This window comes from Protopterus annectens, chromosome 10.part0 (assembly GCF_019279795.1).
Source record: "Protopterus annectens isolate FY-2018-M chromosome 10.part0, PAN1.0, whole genome shotgun sequence".
Lineage (NCBI taxonomy): Eukaryota > Metazoa > Chordata > Ceratodontiformes > Protopteridae > Protopterus > Protopterus annectens.
In genome coordinates this window covers 763784120-763805574 of record NC_056744.1, presented here as the reverse complement: position 1 = coordinate 763805574, position 21455 = coordinate 763784120, and the positions used below count along the sequence as shown (strand labels likewise).

At 35.3% G+C, this 21455-nt stretch overlaps 1 protein-coding gene across 10 annotated transcripts in view; it reads right to left on the bottom strand.

The window, feature by feature from the left end:
• SGIP1 (SH3GL interacting endocytic adaptor 1) overlaps nt 1–21455 on the bottom strand; it is a 1172197-nt gene that overhangs the window by 6275 nt on the left and 1144467 nt on the right. For 6 of the 10 annotated variants that reach the window (XM_044085578.1, XM_044085577.1, XM_044085580.1 and 3 more), the window contains one exon: nt 15130–15302. In XM_044085578.1, the coding sequence (XP_043941513.1) occupies nt 15130–15302 (173 nt within the window). Of the gene's footprint in view, nt 1–15129; nt 15303–21455 lie in introns of those variants that run through there. The other 4 variants (XM_044085575.1, XM_044085576.1, XM_044085579.1 and 1 more) reach the window with 1 other exon arrangement.

The following is a 21455-nucleotide window of genomic DNA, read 5'->3' as shown; positions in this document are numbered from 1 at the left end:
GTATATATCTCAGTTGGAAATAGTATGAGCTGGTTATGGTCTTGATGAGAAAACATTATAATCCTTTGGTGATTAAGTAACAACTTTATTTAAAGTTTGATTTTGATTTAAATCGGTGAATATACCACATAAAAATGGTACAGTGCAACAGAGTGGCAGATTCTAAGGTATTTTTTTCCAAAACCAAACCAAGCACTTTAAACAAAAGGAAATCTGGTCTTTTGATAGACAGTAGTGCATACCTAATGTACATCATAAGATAAAACGTCAGAGCTTTGAAATTATGTTTTGAAGACAAGGAATTTGTTCAAAAAGTTAAGATTTTAACATATTTATTTATCAACAGGGATATTCTCCAGGTAAGGTGCATGATATTGATGTTGGGTTTAAACATCCAAATAATGTTTATGTTAAAACCTATGAAAACCTATGAAACCTATAAACCTATGAAAACTACTTTGGTCAGTTTTTGTATCTTCATATATGTGAATAGCTGGAATATTAAAAATATTATTAAATCAAACTGGAAAATGATTTCAGGTAGCAATGAGCTATTCAAAGTTATAGTACTGCACCTACTTTTGTGTTCAAGTAGAGAAGACATTTAAAGGATATTTTAGAAAAGGGACATTCCTGTGATTTGAAGCACTGGACATTGTAAACTGTGTTAAACATATCTATTGGTAATTACATTTATTTAACACATCCTAATTATAATGTGAATATTAAGAGATATTTTAATTATGTATCAGTATATTCTGTGTCACCTTGTATTTAAGGTGTACAAGCTGTACAGGGGAAGAAGAATATAGGGTTTGCAGAATTTATACAGGAGAGAGTTTATCCTATTAAAAATAATGACAATAACTCCTTAGCTAAACACATCTCATCATGTAGGAGTTTCATTAAGTTTTATTTGATGTAATAGTGTTTCAAGAAATCTTAGGGGGAAAGGATGTGAATAATTAATTGGAGGTTAAGGAGCTTAAATGGCAACTTTATGTAAATGCTTCCAAAAGTACCAGATCTTGGTGATCATGCAAATATGAACTGTTATTTGAAAACTTCATCTGCTAGGAAGTGAAGACTCGTGCATGCGCACTTTGTAATTGGTGATTTTGTATCATGTTATGTGTAGCTTTTGCTTATTAAAATGTGGTATCATAATGTTTTAGCTCTGACGAAGTTTAAATTGTACTTGTTGAATGAAAATAATTAACTGTTTATTAAAAGGATAGTTTTAAACTTCTTAGCCTTGTTAATTTGTTATCAAGGCATGATTTGTGTGTTTTGATGTTGAAGAAAGATAATTTCATAAATTTGCTGCCAGTGATTGTAGCAGATTTGAAGTTTCTACATTTTTTTCTGCAAGACACCACCATTTTTATTCGTATGTTTGTTTAATTTGTTAACTTGAAAGGTATTCTGGACTGAAAGCCACTTTTCAGCCATAACTCAGACCAGAGACATCAGAAAATCATTATAGTGTGGAGAAATATATGGATTATCTCAAACTGCAGTTTACTTAGTTAACAAATATACTGTTAAAATGTACTCTGGAAATGTTTACTACTACTTAGAGATTACAGAAAAATGTCACATTTTGGATACAAAAAGTATTTTGGCTTTTCCCAGTTAGGGGTTGCCACAGCGGAACTCCGGTCAGCTAATGATTGGCAGTGGATTGATTTAAAATGATTTAAGGAAGCTACATTTGTAGTGTAGAACATGCAACCACAGGATCACCTTTGCCAGAAATACTTACAATAGGGCCTTTGCAAAATGATTAATATCAATCTATCTATATATATATGTGTGTGTGTGTGTGTATATATATATATATATATATATATGTGTGTGTGTGTATATATATATATATATATATATATATATATATATATATGTATAATAGTTACACTGATAAAGAACACCATTGTCAGTAGACACTTAACTTTACAGATAATATTTACAATGGATTGTTGGTACTCAGTAAAGAAATCTGACTGCAGCTGCTGGTTTTGACTATGACGCAATTAGCTAAGAGTGGGCAGTAGTTGAATATAAAGCATGAGAGATGAAATGTAGTTTGGGTAGTTATTTTAGCCATCTTTGGGGTTATACAATAGGTTCTCTCAGCCAAATGCCATGGAATTAAACCTACAGAATTTATTTGCCACTGCAGTGAAGTGGGCACATTTTGATGTATAGTATACAACACTGAATGCCGTGTAAGAGGGTTTGACTGTGCTGGGCATTGAATTATATATGACATGATATTCTAATGCATATCAATTAGATGAACGATAATTTTTGTCAGAGGTCATCGCAAAGAAAAAGTACTTCAGACCTTCATGTTTTAATAAAATTCAAGGAGAACAGCACATTTTTTTGGGGTGAGGGCAAACCCACCTGCATACTACCTTGCCATCTCTAAATATACAAATTCTGGGATCAAAAACAGTAAAAAAAGTGAAACCTCCTTAAATCCACTTTTCAGAAATCTTCCACTTTAATGCACTAAATAACAACTGGAATCTGTACATTTAACAAAATGAGCACTCTTCTTACAAAGGTCAGTAGAATGAGTATCATTATTATAAATATTACCTCCTATGTTGTACCCAAGCACTATTGGAAGGATATATTTGGATCAAGGCAAAGGCTGAGGTATTTTTGATTTCTGACATAGATAATGGGGCTCATTATGAGGTTACGGATCAGTAAGAGTATTGCTGTACTAAACTTTTTGGATTGCTAAGTAGTATGATGCTGATATGGATGTTTTAAAAGATGATTAACCTGAAAACTATGCCTGATTTTTACTAAAGTCCACTCTCAGAGATATTTGAATAGACATAAAAATGTGTGATAATGCCTAGAAAGAAGAATATTGTCTGTGCAATATATTAACTGAGAAAGAGGTTGTTGGGATTTGCAGTTGTTGAAAACTGAAGAACACAACCATTGTGATAAAGAATTTGGTGATCTAGATGGTAACATTTCTTCTGAGTAAAACCAACAGGTTGTAACTAAAGCTGTTCTCATTTTATCTTATTTAGTATCAGTGGGTGATTCAAGAATTCATAGAATCTTTTCATGGTAGTAATAAAAGATATGTCTAATTCACCTGGATCCAAAATCAGTCTTACTTTCCTTTTAAGGAAGAAATAAGTTATTTCCAAAGCATAATTGTGAAAGAAAACAAAATGGCAATTCTCAATAAACCAAAAAAACAAATGCTTATGAGAATGTACAAATGATAATTCCTGTGTACCTACTCATGAAAAAAGGAAAATGGCCAGTGACCATATATTTTAAGTTGTTGTTGTCATACATATACTCTGCATGCTTCCACCTTCCTGCTCCTAAAATACAGATACCTTCTGGGTATCCTTCTGACATTAGACTATAATAAAAGTGAAATAAAGGGCCATAGTAATATATTTCTATCTGTTGCTTTCAGACATATATACAGAGCATCTGTCCTTACCTGTACTCACAAAACATAAGCACCTGTATATGTATCTGATTGTGATAAAAGGGAAAAAAAATAGTGATCATAATTATATATTCCATCTTATTACTGATGAACAGTGCACTACTAATGCTACTATTATACTAACCTTTGGTGAATACATCTAAGATTTGATTTTAAGGAAAGGTAGGGAAATAATGACCATACTGTCACCATCTCCACATAAGTTATAGTGACCATCTGTATACACCTCCGAGCAGGGTCAGTTTAGACCAGGTGGAGCCGAAGGCAAGGATAGAAGATAGTTCTTCATACTAAACTTGTATAAAATTGCTGTATACAACTAGGGGTCTGATAGTTTAGATGTCTTGTTATACATAGGTTCATAGATTCATAGGTAGGTACCAGGCTATTCATCCAAGGGCCTACGCAAGCCTAGCCAACAAGTTTCCCTGGCTTATGCCACCCAAGAAAGTTATTTTCCTGTGCCACTGATGAGCAGAGACACAGAAGTGATCCCCAGGGTGTATTTCCTATTTCCCATCCACTGATCAAGATTTTTCTTGAAGAGTGCTAATGAAGAACTTTGCTTGACATAGATGGGTAGCCTGTTCCAGAGTATGGGAAATATCTGGGATAGGAATCTATCCCTTCAGCATGTCCTGTTTATTGTGGTGACAAGGTTTAGGTCCCTAGAGTGTGTAGCTTGGAGGGATTGGGATTTCTTTAGGTGTAGCATGTCCAACAGCTCTGGGTTTGACATAGCTTTATATGTTAGGCAGAGATCACCTCTGAGTAAGCGATATGCTACAGAGTAAAGCTGGAGTTTTTTGAGGCGGTCAGTGTAGGGCATTTGTTTGAGTTCAGTAATCCTCTTTGTGAGGTACTTCTGTGGCCTTTCCAGCTGCTGCAGATGTCTTGTGAGGTACATTCCAAAAGGGGCGTTGTACTCTATAATGGGTCTAATGAGTGATGAGTAGAGGGTAACGGTGACCTCTTTTTTCCTGGATGAGAACCCTTTTATGATGAGGTGTGCCACGTAGAAGGACTTCCTGACTACTGTGGCAATGTGACTATCAAAGGAGAGACTACTGTCCACCTGGGTCCCAAGGTGTCTTATCACGCGTTCGGTGTTAAGTAGATTGCTGCCTATGCGGTAGTTCATGGGTACAGAGTTTTTACCAAAGGGGATGACACTGCACTTTTTGGCATTGAGCTTGAGGCCATGGCTCTGACATCAGGCATCTGTCTCAGTACTACTTTGTTTGTTATTATTATTATTATTATTATTATTAGCAGCAGAAGTAGTAATTGCAGTAGTAGTATTGTTTTTATTTGCCTTAAAGTAGTTGACTTTTCCATTTCAAACAATCAGAATTCCATGCACGTGTATGCATGCATGGCATGCAAATTTTAAAGTCATCATCTGAATCAGCTGAGCTATTCTTAAAAAATCCTCTTTTTTGTAGAAAAAATACTTGTAGTACACAGAGCAATGTGATTATGTACTTTAATGGCAAAAATATAAACTTTTTAAGTACATCCGTAGAGAAAGACCCAATGTTAATAGTGCTTAGGGGTGCTTGTTAAGTATTGTTAAGACTATGAACTGTACTAGGTTCTAACATTCTACAGTGCCAGCCAGCAAAGAACAGCATCAGAAGGTAAAACAAACTTTAAAAGCTGCTAGGTGTGTGTGTTGTTTTCACTTATGAACAGGACGTATGGCAGAACAAAATATCTGACAGCTCTTAAATATACAGTAATGTATTTTAGTTTGTTGCTATTAGATGCATAGTGTGCAGCTCACTGCAATCTCCCACATACAATTGCATTTCATAAAGTGTTTTTTTTTTTCATCTTACCATCCTTCAGAATGGCTATTGGTAAAGACTGCAGAATTTACTTAAAAAAAATTAATAGTAAAAAGCATGAGGATTGTAAAATGATTGTTCTTAAAATGTTTTATAATATTTTTAAGCTTTTTTCTCTAGACCTCCACTGAAAATGGACTTCTACCCAGTCAGACCTTCCAAGTAATCAAATGTCAATAAATAAATAAGTAAATAAATAAATAAATAAATGTTTTCCCATTCACTCATATTCCTAACTGGTTATCATATTGGGTCTTTTCAGTACTGATTCAGGCTGCCTGAGCCAGTGGGAAAGGCTGCTCACTGCTTTATCTAGCAGCCCAAGCAGCCCCTCTTTTCATACTAAAATGGCAAGAGGACCTGTGAATAAGCATAGCTGCCTTATTCTCTATGTGGCCCATACTTATAAATGATGAGGATTTTTTAAGAATAGCTCAGCTGATTCAGATGATGACTTTAAAATTTGCATGCCATGCATGCATACACGTGCATGGAATTCTGATTGTTTGAAATGGAAAAGTCAACTACTTTAAGGCAAATAAAAACAATACTACTACTGCAACTACTACTTCTGCTGCTAATAATAAAAATAATAATATCAAACAAAGTAATATGTTAAAAAATAAAGACTTCTTTTACTTTGGGGACTGCAGCCAAGCAATCCAATACTACGAGTGGCCCCTGTTAATAGGGATTAGCTACGGGCTTTAGCATTGCCTTTCAAGATGGTGGTGACAATACTCTGCTAATATGCATTGTTGTTTTTCAGCAAGTTTCGAAATAATCATACTGGCATAGTTGCTTTTGTTGCTTGGAACATATGCTGCTGAACCATATATTTTTAAAGAGAAATTTTGAGAAAAATCACTTTCTGAGCTGTTCTAGATTAGAAGAAATATTTCCAGAACATTCTAAGTAGGCTTTAATAATCAGTGTGAAAATCTGATGCTGTTGCAGCCAGTTTCAATTTTCTTCCATTTGTTTAACCATGCTTTTTATATATGGCCATCAAATGTAACCATCTCATTTTTTTTCATTTAACCAATCCTATGTGTCAGTTGTGCAGCTGTTCTGGGATTTGTGTCATTACACGATACTATGTATCTATACCCCATTTTAGTCATCTTTGATATGTAGTCACATCTGTAATTTTGGATCTAGTTTCTTGCCATAGGTGAGTTCAGCATCACAACATGTCTTTACAGAGCACTAATTTGCAATGGGTTTCTCTTTCTTTTATAACAATATTGTTTGAGATTACATCAGAAATAAACATGTAAACATAATCATCAGTTTTAATTTAGATAGTACATACAGAGTGTGAACATGTTTTGTTTTCTTATGTTGTATGCTATTTTCATACATGTTGTTCTTCTTTTGGCTTTTCCCGGTTAGGGGTCACCACAGGTATTTTCATACATAATTATTCATAAAACAAACATAATTATTCATAATATAAAAATCTGTTCTTGCCTTTCTTATCTATGCTATGCATATATACTATGATGCATAACTTACAGACCTGTTATTTTTCAGTCTAGATGATACTATGAGAGAGGGTGGTTGTTTACAGGGTCAAGTTTCGCAAAAGACCTGAAAAAATAGGTAACATTGATGGGAAAGTCACAGATAAAGCTTAATGTAGAAATATACAAGGTTATGCACTTGTATACAGTAATCCAGGGGTCAAGTACACACTGACATGGGGAGTTTCCTCTGGGAAATGGACCATGAAAATAGTTGGGAGTTGTTTACCATTATCATTAAATAACCAAGTTGTTTGTCTTTCAGCTTTTTCCTGGTAAGGGGTCGCCACAGCGGAACTCCGGTCCGCTAATGATTGGCAGTAGATTTTTACAAAATGCCGAGGTGCCAGCTTGACGCCCACCCTTCAACGAAGGCACGCCCATTTACACACGCATGTCTCTCGAATGCTACCCAACCGTGGGGAGGACATGCAGACTCCACACAGAAGGCAATCCCAAGCCAAGCCGAGAATCGAACGTGAGAACCTCTTGCTGTGAGGTAACAATGCTACCGCCGTACCACCGCGGCATTAAATCACCAAGCACAAAGTGTTTCTAACTTGCTGTCATTTTTTTTCACTTTGTATTAAATCACCAAGTACAAAGTGAAAAAAAATGACAGCAAGTTAGAAACAAAGTAATAGGATACTTCCTCAGAGGAGGATAATCCAGAATGACAGGCTATCATACCACTGTAACAGCCACTGTTTAGGACATGGTAGGCAAAGAAGTACTGAGTTCACCACCACGATTAAATGTTCCAACTTTAATAAATGAAGTTAAAACTCACTAAAACTATTGCAAAGCTTAAAAACAGATAAAGCATCAAATGATAAGCACTTTTGGCAAGTTTGCCTTCTAGAAGACAAACTTGCCGAAACCGCTTATTGTTTGATGCTTCATCTGTTTTTATGCTTTACAATAGTTTTAGTAAGTTTTAACTTCATTTATTAAAGTTGGAACATTTTAATCATGGTGGTGAACTCAGTACTTATTTGCCTAGCTTGTACTTTGTTCTGAGTCACCTTTAGTATTGGGGACTTATCTTTTGCCACCATTGATTAGGACATAACTGGAGTACTGTGCCTGCTTCTGAGGACCATACAGAAGTAAAGAAGTAGCAATGTTGTAGAGGTTTTAGAGGAAGCTAACATAGGCGATACATATGTTGGATGGATGATATTATTAAGAAAGATCGGTGTAGTTTGGACTGAATTACATAAAGGAAAGGAAGAATACATATAAAGATATAAAAGGGTTCCCTACCCATGGGCAAGTGTGATGTGGATGAGACTAGACCTCATGCAAGTACACTTCCTCAACGACTATGCCATGCTCATTGTTTTCCACTGAGAATCGCTGCTGACACAGTTTTGATTATTGTGTGAGCAATGCTGTAAAAGTGTTTGGGCTCTTCAGTCTTCCTTATATCTATGAAAGCATGGAGTTAGTATATTTAAATAAGGATTGTAGGAGTGAAGCCTATGACATAGCTGGTATACAGCAAAAAAGGCTTATTTTCTTTGCTTTCTATTTGATTGAAACTTCAAGTGTTTTTTTGATGAGTATCTGAGAATTGACCAGACACGATATGATGAAAGATAGAATTGAATAAAAGGAGATCTAGTGAAAAGACAACTCAAAAGAAAGGTTTTGGTGGTTGGGGGGGGGGGGTCACCAAGTACAGACAGATGAAGCTACTTTCAGTATTCCCCTAAGAGGAGAAACATGACAGAAGAACACAATATTTTGCAAGGAGATGTGGAAAAGTGGTCATTTTATTTAAATTACAAGTGATGGATGAAAACGGGCAGATCATCTGCAGAATACCATCTGCATATACAGGACACGTTTTCTCCTTCTGCCAGTGAGATTATGACACGATCATAATATTTACAATCAATGCTGCTTTTTTCTTATGTAGAGAGATTATTTCAAATATATTAGAATACACAATTTAAAAATAAGCCTTGAAGCTTGTTTTCATTTAGACTGTATCAGCTCAGTTAATAAGAGTGATATTTAGTCTGATGAGCATGTATAATACTGATTATTATTATTATTAATTACTGATGGTTCAAAGCCAAGGGCTAAAAATTCTTGCTGCAGGAACTCAGTGGAGTTTGTAAATCTGCAGTCATGTTCTATAATTTTCTTATTCTTGCTTTTTCCCTATAGGTCTGTGAAAAAGTAGCAATTGCTTTGTAGAATTACCTTGTCAGTAGGATCAATCAGTCATAGAGTCATTTCTTCATTAATTCTCCATTAGCCTATCATTCAGCCAGCCTGTGACCTTGTATTTAAGCCCCCCCATCTGTGCACTTGAACTGCATAATACACCTCTGTATCGTATCTTGTAATGTGTTTTTAGTTGCTTTTTATGATTTCCACCTTGTCTGTAAAACTAAGTTTGCTCTGCGCACTTGTATCATATACACCAGTATAAAAATTGTATTTAAATAAATGAAAAAAAAACTCTCAAAAAACTTTACTTTTTATTAGTCACAGGGTTGTTTTTTGCCTGTCAACTTGAATCTCATAAAATATTCTAGCCTCTAATCCAGCAATGATGAGATCTGTCCATGGATTATATTAATAATCTGCTTAACTCTTATGGTTGAAATGCAGTGTGAAGTGTGTTGAAGGTTCCATGCTTCTGTCAGGGGTACATTCAGGTATATATTAAGAAATCCCTAAAATGCCTTATTGCTATTATTGAATTCATGTATATATTTTATTTTACTTTTCTAACCGTTGTTCCTAAATATTAATTGTCATAATAAATTGTTGATACTGATATAAAATGTTCCATTCACCAGGTATCTAGTCAACCTAAAATTGTGAATGCTTGACAATAAATGATTAGATGAGTGGCATGAAACCTTACAGTGTCGCATTTTCATACATTTTATTGTAATTAGTAATTAGTAATTTGATTGACTTATTTAAATACTTTGATTCTGACATCTGGATCATTATTTCCAATATTCATTCATTGTAAAATCCAATAACGTATAATACTTTACTGAAATTACAAAAGGGTCTGTTTCTTTTTTAAATTTTTTAAAACTAAGTCATTTTTTCCTTACAAAAGTTATTGGTGGGAGGAATTAATTTATCTGAAAATGATACCATACAATTAAAAGTATACTTATTCTTTAAAATGTGTAGCAATTGACATATGCTATTTTGTAGCTTTTCTGTATCATATGAGACAAAGGGTTCTACCTGACCTTCCCTGATGTAACCTCATTTATATCTATTTGCATTAAATATGAGGAATGCTTAGCATCAATAGGATGCTACAGACTATATGAATCCAAAACTTCACTGACAGAAAACATTTGTTTCAGCAGTAAGAACAAACATTTCTCTAATTTCTGAAGCTATTTAAACTGTCAGGATAGACTGAATATGCCTATATGATAAGCAAAACAATGTTCAGGGAGTATTTTTATTAGCCAGACAATATATATATATTTACAATAAAAAAAAAAAACATAAACGACAGTCAGTGCTTCTGCTAAATATTTATAAAGAGGATAAAAAATGAATAGTGTTCATTTCACTTTGTATGTATTTGACAAATTTTCTCTTACCCCTGTCTTGACATGATGGTTAGCTCATAGGTCTGATTGTCATACATTTCTCTATGATACAATACACTTTGCACACTGTAAATTGAGATGTGCAATCGGTTTTAATGGCTGTCAAAGATAACCTTGTTACTTCTATATACTATAAGTTTTACTATTGTAAATGTGTGTCTTATTGATCATATATAGTGAAATTGTAGAAATGTAATTTAATTTAGTAGAATTTTTCTTCCTGGGTCTCTACAGAAAATGTGCTTTACAATAACAACAAACAAATAAATATTCATGTTTTCAGTTTTTATTCAGAGTAATCTTTTTCTCATGGCCCAGTTGAAGGTATTGTTTAATGAATAAAGTAGCAGCCAAGTTTGTGATGGACAATCAGTGTATTTTGCTCAGTTATAGTCTTAAGGCTCCCATTTCTAACAATTTATGAATTTACACCAGTTCTGAAACACTTCCAAGACAACAAGTTTCTACATAATATATATTTAGCAGATGTCCAGCTTTTAGATGTAGGGTCCTGCACAATGTGGGGTAGTGGTAACATTCCTGAGCATACCTGAGGATCATTGTTCATTTATTTACATGCATGGTGGTATGTCCCAGTATTCAGCAAACTAACATGACAGTGCAGCTATATCTCAATCATTAACCCCTGAAATTATGTCTTACACTTTCTTTTAACTTTTACAGTGTGGAAAATAAAGCTTTTTTTTGTAACAAAAAAGGAAAAAAATGATACTTATGCTAAGACAGAGCTGAAAGAGTACAAACGTTCAATGGCACAAGACTCTCCTTTTTTTGTTAATCACAAATCCAAGTAATATGGAACCCAAGTGTAAAAATCCAAAAACGAAACCAAAAAAAAACACTTGGAGGAAATAAGGCTGCAGCTTCAAGTTCGAAGAAATTTATTGAGGAACACAGAAAAAGCCAATTGCCAGAATAACTCCTTATACTCTATAGAGGTCTCCCAGAGTCCTCCCCTTATAGGAGGAGGCGTACAGGAGGAGAAAATGGATAGACTTTCCGATCAACTTATGCAGCTCATTGAGCTGCTCTCACAGAAGAATTCACCTACGCTTACGTCAAGCTATGGGCTTCCTGGGAACCAGGAAATGAGAGCGAGAAGGGAGAATAGTGCTGTTATGCCGAGCAGAAGCAGGAGAGAGCAGTCATCACCTAGTGAAGTACCCGTAAACCAGGAAACGAGAGCGAGAGGTCAGAATGGCGTTATATCGGTGAGTAGAAGCAGGAGAGCATTAGCAACATCCTCTAGTGGTGCAGTGTTGGAAGGGACAGTAAATATGGACAAAAATATACCATCAGTATTTTTTACTACTTCTAGTGGTGAACTGTTTACTGGAAATAACCGAAATGATGATATTAATAACGATGGACTGACCCATGCTATTAGATCTAAACAGGTTTCTGGGGTAGTTCATAATGATGTATTAGCTCATGGAGAAGCCGGACCCGGCCCTTCGACTACCCCCCCGTTGGACAGAGGTACAAAACTGAGTTTTCTTATTTGTTGCATAAACAGTTTAGTTTTACTGGTAAAAAGACGCCTTTTTATAATGAAAGCGATAGTGACTTAACATATGAGCATAAAATAAAAAAACTCGATGAAATGTTGTTTAAATATAAGAATTTGGAGTTGGAAAATGTGTATTTAAAAGAATGTTTGCGTTTGGAAATAGTCCCTAAAGGACTTAGAGTATGCAAATATCCGAATAAGGTAAATGAAGGGAGTGATTTTCACTTGGAACTCCTTACCATTTTCAATAAATGTGGACTTGATATTTTAAAAGCAATTATCAGGGAAAATGAAAGGGAAATGGATTTTTTACATGCTAAACTTGATGACATTAACTTAAAGGTTACAAAGGATTTACTTTTTTCCATAGATGAAAGCCAGAGAAAGTATTATGATATGTTAAAAAGAATTGATAGAAGTATAAGTAATGTGTATCAAAGAAAAAGCAGAAAGTTAGAAAGGGATATTCAGGAATATAAAAATAAGGTTAATTACCCCAAGCCTAGGACGTTATCCCCTCTTAATGAGGGATATGGGACACCTTGGCATAATAATGAACAATCTAATGGGGAAGAAGTTATTGAGAATAATGAAGTTGGGGACATCAACGACTTTTCCGAGTACCCACCACTTAGAAGATCAGAAAGAATAAAAAACTATCAGACTAACCATCAACAAAATTTTTAAAGAGGGGGGAGGGGGGGTTTATTACAATTACAACAGGGGTTACCAACGATGGTAGAAGGTATACAGGATAACTCAGAACCTTCTAGCGAGCAGATTGAGGTAGAAGGATACCTGTGTAAGCTTAAAGGCTACAATATTTTCAACTATAGCCATCTTACCATAAATAATATTAACTTCTCTTTGTTCTCTAAAGGTTTCAAATTTGTGCCTAACAGGAAAGCAGATGTTAGGAAAGATTTGACTGATTTGAAATTATTTCTTAGGAAGAAGAACCTTGAGATTCTATACCAAGGACAGAATTTAAATAAACCCAGTAGTGAAATATTAAGGAGACGAAGTACCTTTAATCCCCCCCTGCATCCCCAACTAAAAAATTTTGAAACATTAATGGAAAAAAGGATAAGGACAGAACTCAGTAGGAATAAGGTTGGTTTTAACCTTTCCAAGGAAGAAAACACTTTATTGAATAAGTTAAGTAATGACAATACATTAAGAATTTCTAAACCAGATAAAGGGGGAGGCACGGTAGTTATGGATTACTTATACTATGAAGAAAAGATGATGGAAATATTGGATAATGAAGAGCGGTACCTAAGAGCCTCACTAAATGAAATCAATATAGGTAATAAAAAATTTTTTTTAGTTCTTAACGATTTGTTATTAGAAGGCTCTATAGATGTACAAACATACCAGTATTTACATGTTGAAAAACCTAAGGTACCGACAATTTTTGGGGTACCTAAGGTGCATAAGAACCTGGATAGCCCCCCCTTGCGCCCTATCCTCTGAGGGTTCAGTCACAGCACCAATAGCAAAGTGGTTAGACACTAAATTAAAAGCACTATCTGTGTCTGGTAATGGGGTTGTAAAAGATTCATGGGAATTGTTACAACAACTTTCCCCGGAACTTTATGATAAAAATATTACTTTCATTACAATTGACATTATTGACTTGTTCTCTTCAATACCCCATGAAGATGGAATGCAATGGTTTGAAGAGGCACTCATTCATTATGGGAAGTTTGATAATAATGAATTCTATTTGATTCTTACATTGATGGAATTGGTGCTTACCAACAATTTTATTCACTACGAAGGAGAATTTTTTAAGCAAATTAAGGGGGTGGCTATGGGTGCTAGATGCACCCCCACTTATGCCAATATTATACTTTCAGCTTGGGAAAACAAATTTATTATCAATTCAATGTTTAACCATTGCTGGAAATTATATAGGCGTTTCCTTGATGATATGTGCTTCTTATGGATAGGTACAGTTAATGAATTTCAAGGATTTTTTTAAATATATCTCAGAATCAAATAACTTTTTAAAATTCACATTTCAGAGTGATAAGAATGATTTGAAATTTTTAGATGTCCATGTGGGTAAGAGTGAAGATATGTTTTATTCTAAAGTACATAGAAAGAACACTTATTCTAACTCCTTTTTGTCTTATAGTAGTGCACACCCTTATCATCAAAAGAAAGGTAAATTTGTAAGAGCAAGCAGAATGACATCCAGGGAGTTGGATTTTAATGAGGAGTGTGATACACTTTATAATATGTTTATTGAAAGAGGGTACCCACCTGATTTTGTTAAAAATATTGAGAAGGAGGTAAGGGATGGTAGACTGGGTAGATTTGGACCTATTTTGGGGAGAAGTAATCATATGAAAAGAAATAAGGAAACTTTAAATAATTATGAAGGAGGAAATAATTTTATTATAGATTACTGTGGGCAAGCTACACAGGTTAGAAAAATCCTTGAGGAAGAATGGAGAAGATTTGGTGAATTATCGGATTTAAGCCACCTGTTTGTAAAACCATTGAGATGCACTTATAGAAAAGGTAGGAGCCTTAAAACTCTCTTTGAAGGAAAAAATGGTTTGAACAGGAATAAGAGAAGTAAAGTGGGCACTTTCAAATGTGGAAAGTGTTCCCAATGTAACTATATTTGCACGAAAAATGCAATTTACATTAATAGTAGGGATATTTTAATCCAGAGTATGAGTTTCTCTAACTGTGATACAAATGGAGTTATATATATATAGCTTTGTGCAAAGTATGTGAGGCATTTTATGTTGGGAGTCCGAAAGGAAGCTAAATAATAGGATTTATGAGCACTACTATGAAATTAGAAATAACAACTCTAAAAATGCATTGTACAGACATAAAAAGGAATGTCAGTCAGCAACTTATGATTTTTTTGTATTGGAAGTAGTAGAAAAAATATAAGGGGAGGACTCTGGGAGACCTCTATAGAGTATAAGGAGTTATTATGGCAATTGGCTTTTTCTGTGTTCCTCAATAAATTTCTTCAAACTTGAAGCTGCAGCCTTATTTCTTCCAAGTGTTTTTTTTGGTTTTGTTAATCACACTATTTTCATTGCTGCTTGGGAAACCACACACTGAAAGCTTGATGGCTAGTTTATTATTTACCAGCTGCAAATCTTTTCTTAATGAGTGAAAATCTGTATCCAGCTCCCAGTAGTTCAATGTCACATCCAGAAAGTGTGCTGCCTTCACTTGTGAACTGGACTGCTAATGGTGCTGGGCTGCTTGGCCCTTCTGTTAACTGGAACCGAGCTAGCAGTGATCCGACTCCTGCAGAAATGAGATAAAGGAAAAAACAGTTAAGTGTTTTCAAGTTAAATGCACAACTGTATGGTTTGTTGAGTTTTTCATCAAATAAAGTATTGGATCAGTATGGTAGGCTAAATACACGCACATGTGTATACACACACAAACACACATATACACACACACACACACACACACACACACACACACACACATATATATAAATATATGTGTGTATTGTGAATGACTGAACCACCATCGTGTCGAATGCAAATGTATAACACCAACAAAATAAGTTTGATCATCCACAATATCGAAAACAAAAAACACAGAAAACAATAATATCAAGAAAGGAAAACTATTCCCTCTCCCAATCTTAAAACTAAAATCCCCTGTAACACTAGCCTCAAATTTATCTGAATAGTGGCAGACCTTAGTAATAGGTGCTAACCCTAACCCTAAAGGTGCCCCTTGCCCAACCCTAAACCTACACCTTACTGTAATTAAAACCTCCCCATAACACTGCCACTACATAAGATAGACTCAGACACACAAACACTCACAAACACACACAAACGCCACTACATCTATAAACTAACCTAACCCTTACCTTTACCCTAAAATACACAAACCCGCACACAAATGCACATCCATCCTTCTCTCATCCCTGACCTTAACCCTAACTCACATACACAATCACACATGCACACACACACACACACACACACACACACACACACACACACACACACACACACACACACGCTAGCGCACGCACACACCTATGCTCCCATTCCCCCTGCCCCACTTACCCATTTTGACATTCCATACCTTGGACATATTTACTGTTTGGCCATCCATACTGTTTGACATTAAACAACATCTCTGTGTTTATTGAACGAATGTACGTTCAGTCAAATTCAGGGGAACTACTATGAACAGTAGAACTTATCTGTCTTGTTAGTATGAAAACATAGTGAAAAGAATGAAAGCTAAGACACAGGCAAACTCTAGAATTAAGTGTTGAACATTAAGTTCACTTGTGTTGCTGTTTCATATCAAGGGCAAAATGACTTTGCATGGTTTCTTTGTATTCATGATGCCATAATTTAGCCTTTCTCTAAATAATACATTTAACAACAGCACATAATCATTTAATGAAACTTCATAACGCATAGCAAATTAAAGGCAATGGTTCAGAGCAAATATAAAATGCAGATTTCAGATCTATATCAGCTTACTAAATCCTACAACTCTGGATGCACTCTGAACAAAGCAAACATGCTTAAATAAAAGCAATGAGTATGCAAATCCCTGACCTGAAAGCACATCATAAATAAATAATACAATCAGGAATATCCCTGCTAAATTTCATGAGTTGGCAAAACCTCCAAACTATACCCCAAACAAGGGGCTTCCCCCATAGCAGTTCACTGAATATAATCATTATTTCTTAGACAGCTGTATCCTGAAAGCCAGAGCACTGCCATTGCAGTGATCACTGTGCCAGAGATATCTCATCTGCTGAGAGCAAAAGTCGATATTATACTATAGTCACAAATGAACAAAAAAGGCAAAGACTTCACCCTGCTAAATATGATATAATCCACAAACCATACTCAGCTCAGTGCAAGTCCACAGTCAGTAAATTTAACAAACTTTGAACTTCAGCTGTATTACCTTCTGCACATATAAGAGGCATGCATGGGAATGCTCTAAGAAGGCATGTTGCAAAGGGGGTGGGGGTGGAGCTCTGCCATTCCTGGAAAAGAAAATAGTTCAATTTATGGCTAACTTTGAAAACTGTGACTTCATATTTGAATAAACAGATCAAGACAACATCTATTAAAGATTATTATTTATGCCATGATATTTTGATTGCATACATAGAATAGTAAATTGTACTGTTGCAGTTTGGTGGGACATTCATTAGGATGACCATCACCATAGCAACAACTGATGAACAATCTGCTATTTAAAACTTAATTTCAGTCTTAACAATGATAGAGGTAAGCTTTAAAGAGTGCAAACTTTCTAAAAGAAGTAATCAGCAAGAAAGAGACTCAGCTCCAAAGCATAGCAGAATTGTTAATGTGGTGCCAGATAGAGATTGCTTGGCAAAAAGTAGTTATAATCTACTGTTCTCTTTGGATAATAGACCTTTAGCAGAAGACTGATAGACTAGCACTTAAGCTAGGCAACCTAGAAAATGGGAGTTATTGTAATAATCTACAGGTGGTAGGACTTCTAGAAGGGAAGGAGTGCAGTGACTCAACAAGTTTCACTTGACAAAACTAGCCACTATTTTAGAATTGAATGGCTGATGGATAATTAATAGAGTACACAGAGTAACTGCTTCAAATAAAGACATAGGTATGCTCTGCAGCTTCATATGGTTCTTAGATTATAAAGACAGGGACATGATTCTGATGAAATGTAGAGTACTGAACCTTCTCTTTGAGTAACAGGATCTCTAAATAGAGCTGCAATGGACTGCATCAATTCCCCTTTTTTCTGAAATGGAAAACAGAGGTAAGACAGAGGGCTTGAGTATCCCACCTTTGAACCAGAGAGTGACAGGACGAACAAGAAACAAAGTATACAGGATTAGTCCAAATAAATCATTTAAGTTAGCAGATCTAGGAGACTCTCTGTCTCTGATACCCTCCCTGTGGAAGGAATAAAGACACCTTGTTGAAGTTTCCAGTTGTTTATTCAGTTAAGCAGGTAGACGGATGAGTGTTCTTGTTCTAATACATTACATTTAACAGGTCAGTTATTTAAAAGCAGTTACAGACAATGGTGGGAAGGTCCATGGGAGCTGACTGGTGAAAAATCTGGGAGATGGAAAAACAAGGAGCCAATCCCAAAGCTTAGAGGTTAGTCTCTTATTTGAATATTCATGAAAGACCCGTGAGGGTTTACCAGTTCAACAACCTGTGGAACCTCATTCTTAGTTAAAGGTTTTATTTTTATTTTTATTTATAACTGCTAACAAACAAAACATGACAGCACACTATGAGCTAGAAATATAGAACTATATTTAAGAAAACACTTTTGCCTGAGCTTCATCAGGTCCAGCTAGTAGAGTGGTTTACACTTTGATCACTGAAAATGCCTGCTTTTACAAGGCTATTACCTGACTTTATTAGTCTACTCTGCAGTTCACCACTTGTTGGATTTTTCTTCCTTGGGCATAGACCGTCTACATGAAAGGTTCTGTGCTATCATACTTTACTTACTTTTTCCCCCTACTTATGCACATCCATGAGCTCTGTTAAAAATGAGTACTGTGACTTGTTTTACACTGTATGCTATTTCTCTGGATGCATGTCCTGTTCAAAAATGGGAATCGCCTAGTGTATCTTTAAGTGACTGTCTCCCCTGCATATAAAAGGTCTGTCTTCATCAAGAGGAAGAAGAATGGGGACTGGTCACATTAATCACGTATATGAGCCTCTTATAAGCAGGCACTGTAAACCTTTTTGTTATACAAGAGAATATTATCCTTTCATATTATATGTCAGGAGATAATGAGACCTGTAAAAGTGGACACGTCCTTTCATATTACATGTGGTTGACTGGAAAAAGTTCTGTAATAAAGCTTTCATACTTGGCTCCAAGGAATATGAGCACCACTGATGCATACATAGCTTCTCATTTTACATGTATTAGAAAACAGATTAATAAAGTCTGGCAGTGGCAGCTGGTGACTTCAAATCAAAGGGGGCTGCAGGAGACAGCTGAATGGGTGGGGGCAATGGGAATGGGTGTGGCCAACTAGAAAAGGGAGGAGCTATGTTCAAAACCACAGAAACTGTAACTTTAATTAAACACTCTGCCCTGGGTGCCAAACCATCATTATGAGAGTCCAATCAAGACAAAATGAAGTGTATTAGAAAAAACATATTTCAATCCACTGGCTGCATGACAGCTTACTTAATATCTAGATGGAAACAAAAAGGTTGTGAGGCATGAAAAAATAAATTACTTTTTAAGTACATTACTGGAATGCTAATCAAAATCAAGTATAAGAAAAACAAGCAGCACTCAGTTCAAACCACTTCTCCTTGTACTCCAGTTCTAATTATAATTTATATTCAGCTTTATTAAAGTACCAAGTAACATGCTGAAAGTATCAATCTCTGTGATACCCCCACTTGTAAAAATGTTTCTTATCCAAAAAAGACCTGCTGCCTGACAACAACTATCTACTTGTTTCATGGGGAAAACATGATCAAAGTAAAAAAATGAAAAGCAAACAAGAAACAAGCTCAACACACATTGCTTAAAGGATTACTGCACAGGATATGGACCATACATGATAGATTGGCATTCTGTTTAGTTTGCAGGTAAAGCCTGTAATGAGCTCTTAAAATAATGTAACCCTGCCCTTTATTACAATTACTGTCATATGCATTTCAATACCCAAGGCTTATATGTTATCTAGTTATGTAAGTAGTCTCTGCATGGCAACAACAGAAAGGCTTTCAATGCTGGCAATTCTTTAACAGCATGCTTATTAAAACTTACTTGCATCTTACAATCTCAGACAAGCTTACCAGATGGTCATTAAAGCATTGCTACTTAAACACAGAGCAACAGGCACTTTCCGAATAATAATAAGCATAAATCAACAGTATAAAAATATAACAGAAACCAGAACATTCTGCAAAATCAGGGACAGATGAAAAGCCATTGTAGTACTTGTGTCTACCTTGGATGGGGGGGGGGTATTCTGCACATTTACACTGCATAACTGCTCCTTGCCTTGCTTGGACACATCCAGCATCACTACATGGGGGAGTGGGGTGCAACAAGTATGTCACAATTTGAAATGTCTCTGGCTGACATGCGATGGCCCTGACACATTTGTCATACCTCTCAACCTCAGAACAAGAAATCTAGACAAAACCATACATAGAAGTGGGACAAAGGCCCAAAAATAAGGACAATTTTTAAATATTGCTCTTATAAATTTAGAAAGATAATAGAATAGTAGGTCTTGCATTAGTATGAATTTTCTGAAGGGTATGAAATCTGAAACTGAAATGTCTGTCATTATTTTCTAACTTCAGTCTTTAATAATTTGCCACTAATTTGCCAAAAAAAAACACAATTTTATGAAAAATGGATCAAAAATGTGATTCAAAAAATATAAAATAGCCACACAATGCAGTTAGGAACCTGTCAAAGAAGGGACATGTTTTAATATTAGTACTGCTAACTTGAGCAGCTGACAGAATAAAAGAATCTACATGCATTTCTGAAATAAATGTAATCTATAACTGATTTGAGCCAAAATTGGGGAGAGTTGAAAGATTTGGATATGCCTAATTCTATAAAGCAATTTATTTGCATGTACCTCTCAACCTGTTAATGCAGGAAATCTGGACAAGGCCAAATATATGGGGGGAACGTATAAACAGTACTAAAAATTGCTCTTGTATAAACTGAGATAGTTGATTGAATAACAGGTCTTGCTTTAGCATGCATTTTTCTGAAGGTTGTGAAGTCTGAAACTCAGTGTCTGTCATTATTTAGTGACTTCATTCCTAAATGATTGGACAGAAAACCACAAACGAAAAATAAGAAGCAAAAATCTATTAATTTTGCAAAAATCTGGACAGTTGAGAGGTATAGTTCAGCCAGGGCTGTCTTTGAGTTTGCTGCCCTTCCCCCCTCACAAAATCATGGTTGAATGGAGCTTCCCCCCCACAGCCATTCCAATGAACCATTACTTGGTTATTTCACCCCATTTACCATAAACACTAATGTGCATACTGCTTTACTTCTGCGATGATTTGGACTTCATTTAAAAGTTTTATTTTGCATTTTACAGCGCAAAGACTAAAAGATATCATATCTGCTAAACAAAGCTATGCAGTCTCACAATGAGAACAGACTTAGCATTAAAACTTCTCTGCCCTTGAAAACTCACAATCACTGAAACAGCATTGAAACCCAAATTCAAAGAAAATACATTTTGCCAGTGACAGATTAACTTTAGGTTTGGGCTGTTTTCAAATCACAGGCCCCTTGCACACGAAACATACACATGCTCTTTCATACACCTTCATGATTGTATTAAATTATATTCCTTGAACAATACAGTACAGTTTTAGAGAGTGTTTTAAATTTATTGTTTCAAAATTTTTCCAGTAAACAATGAAACAA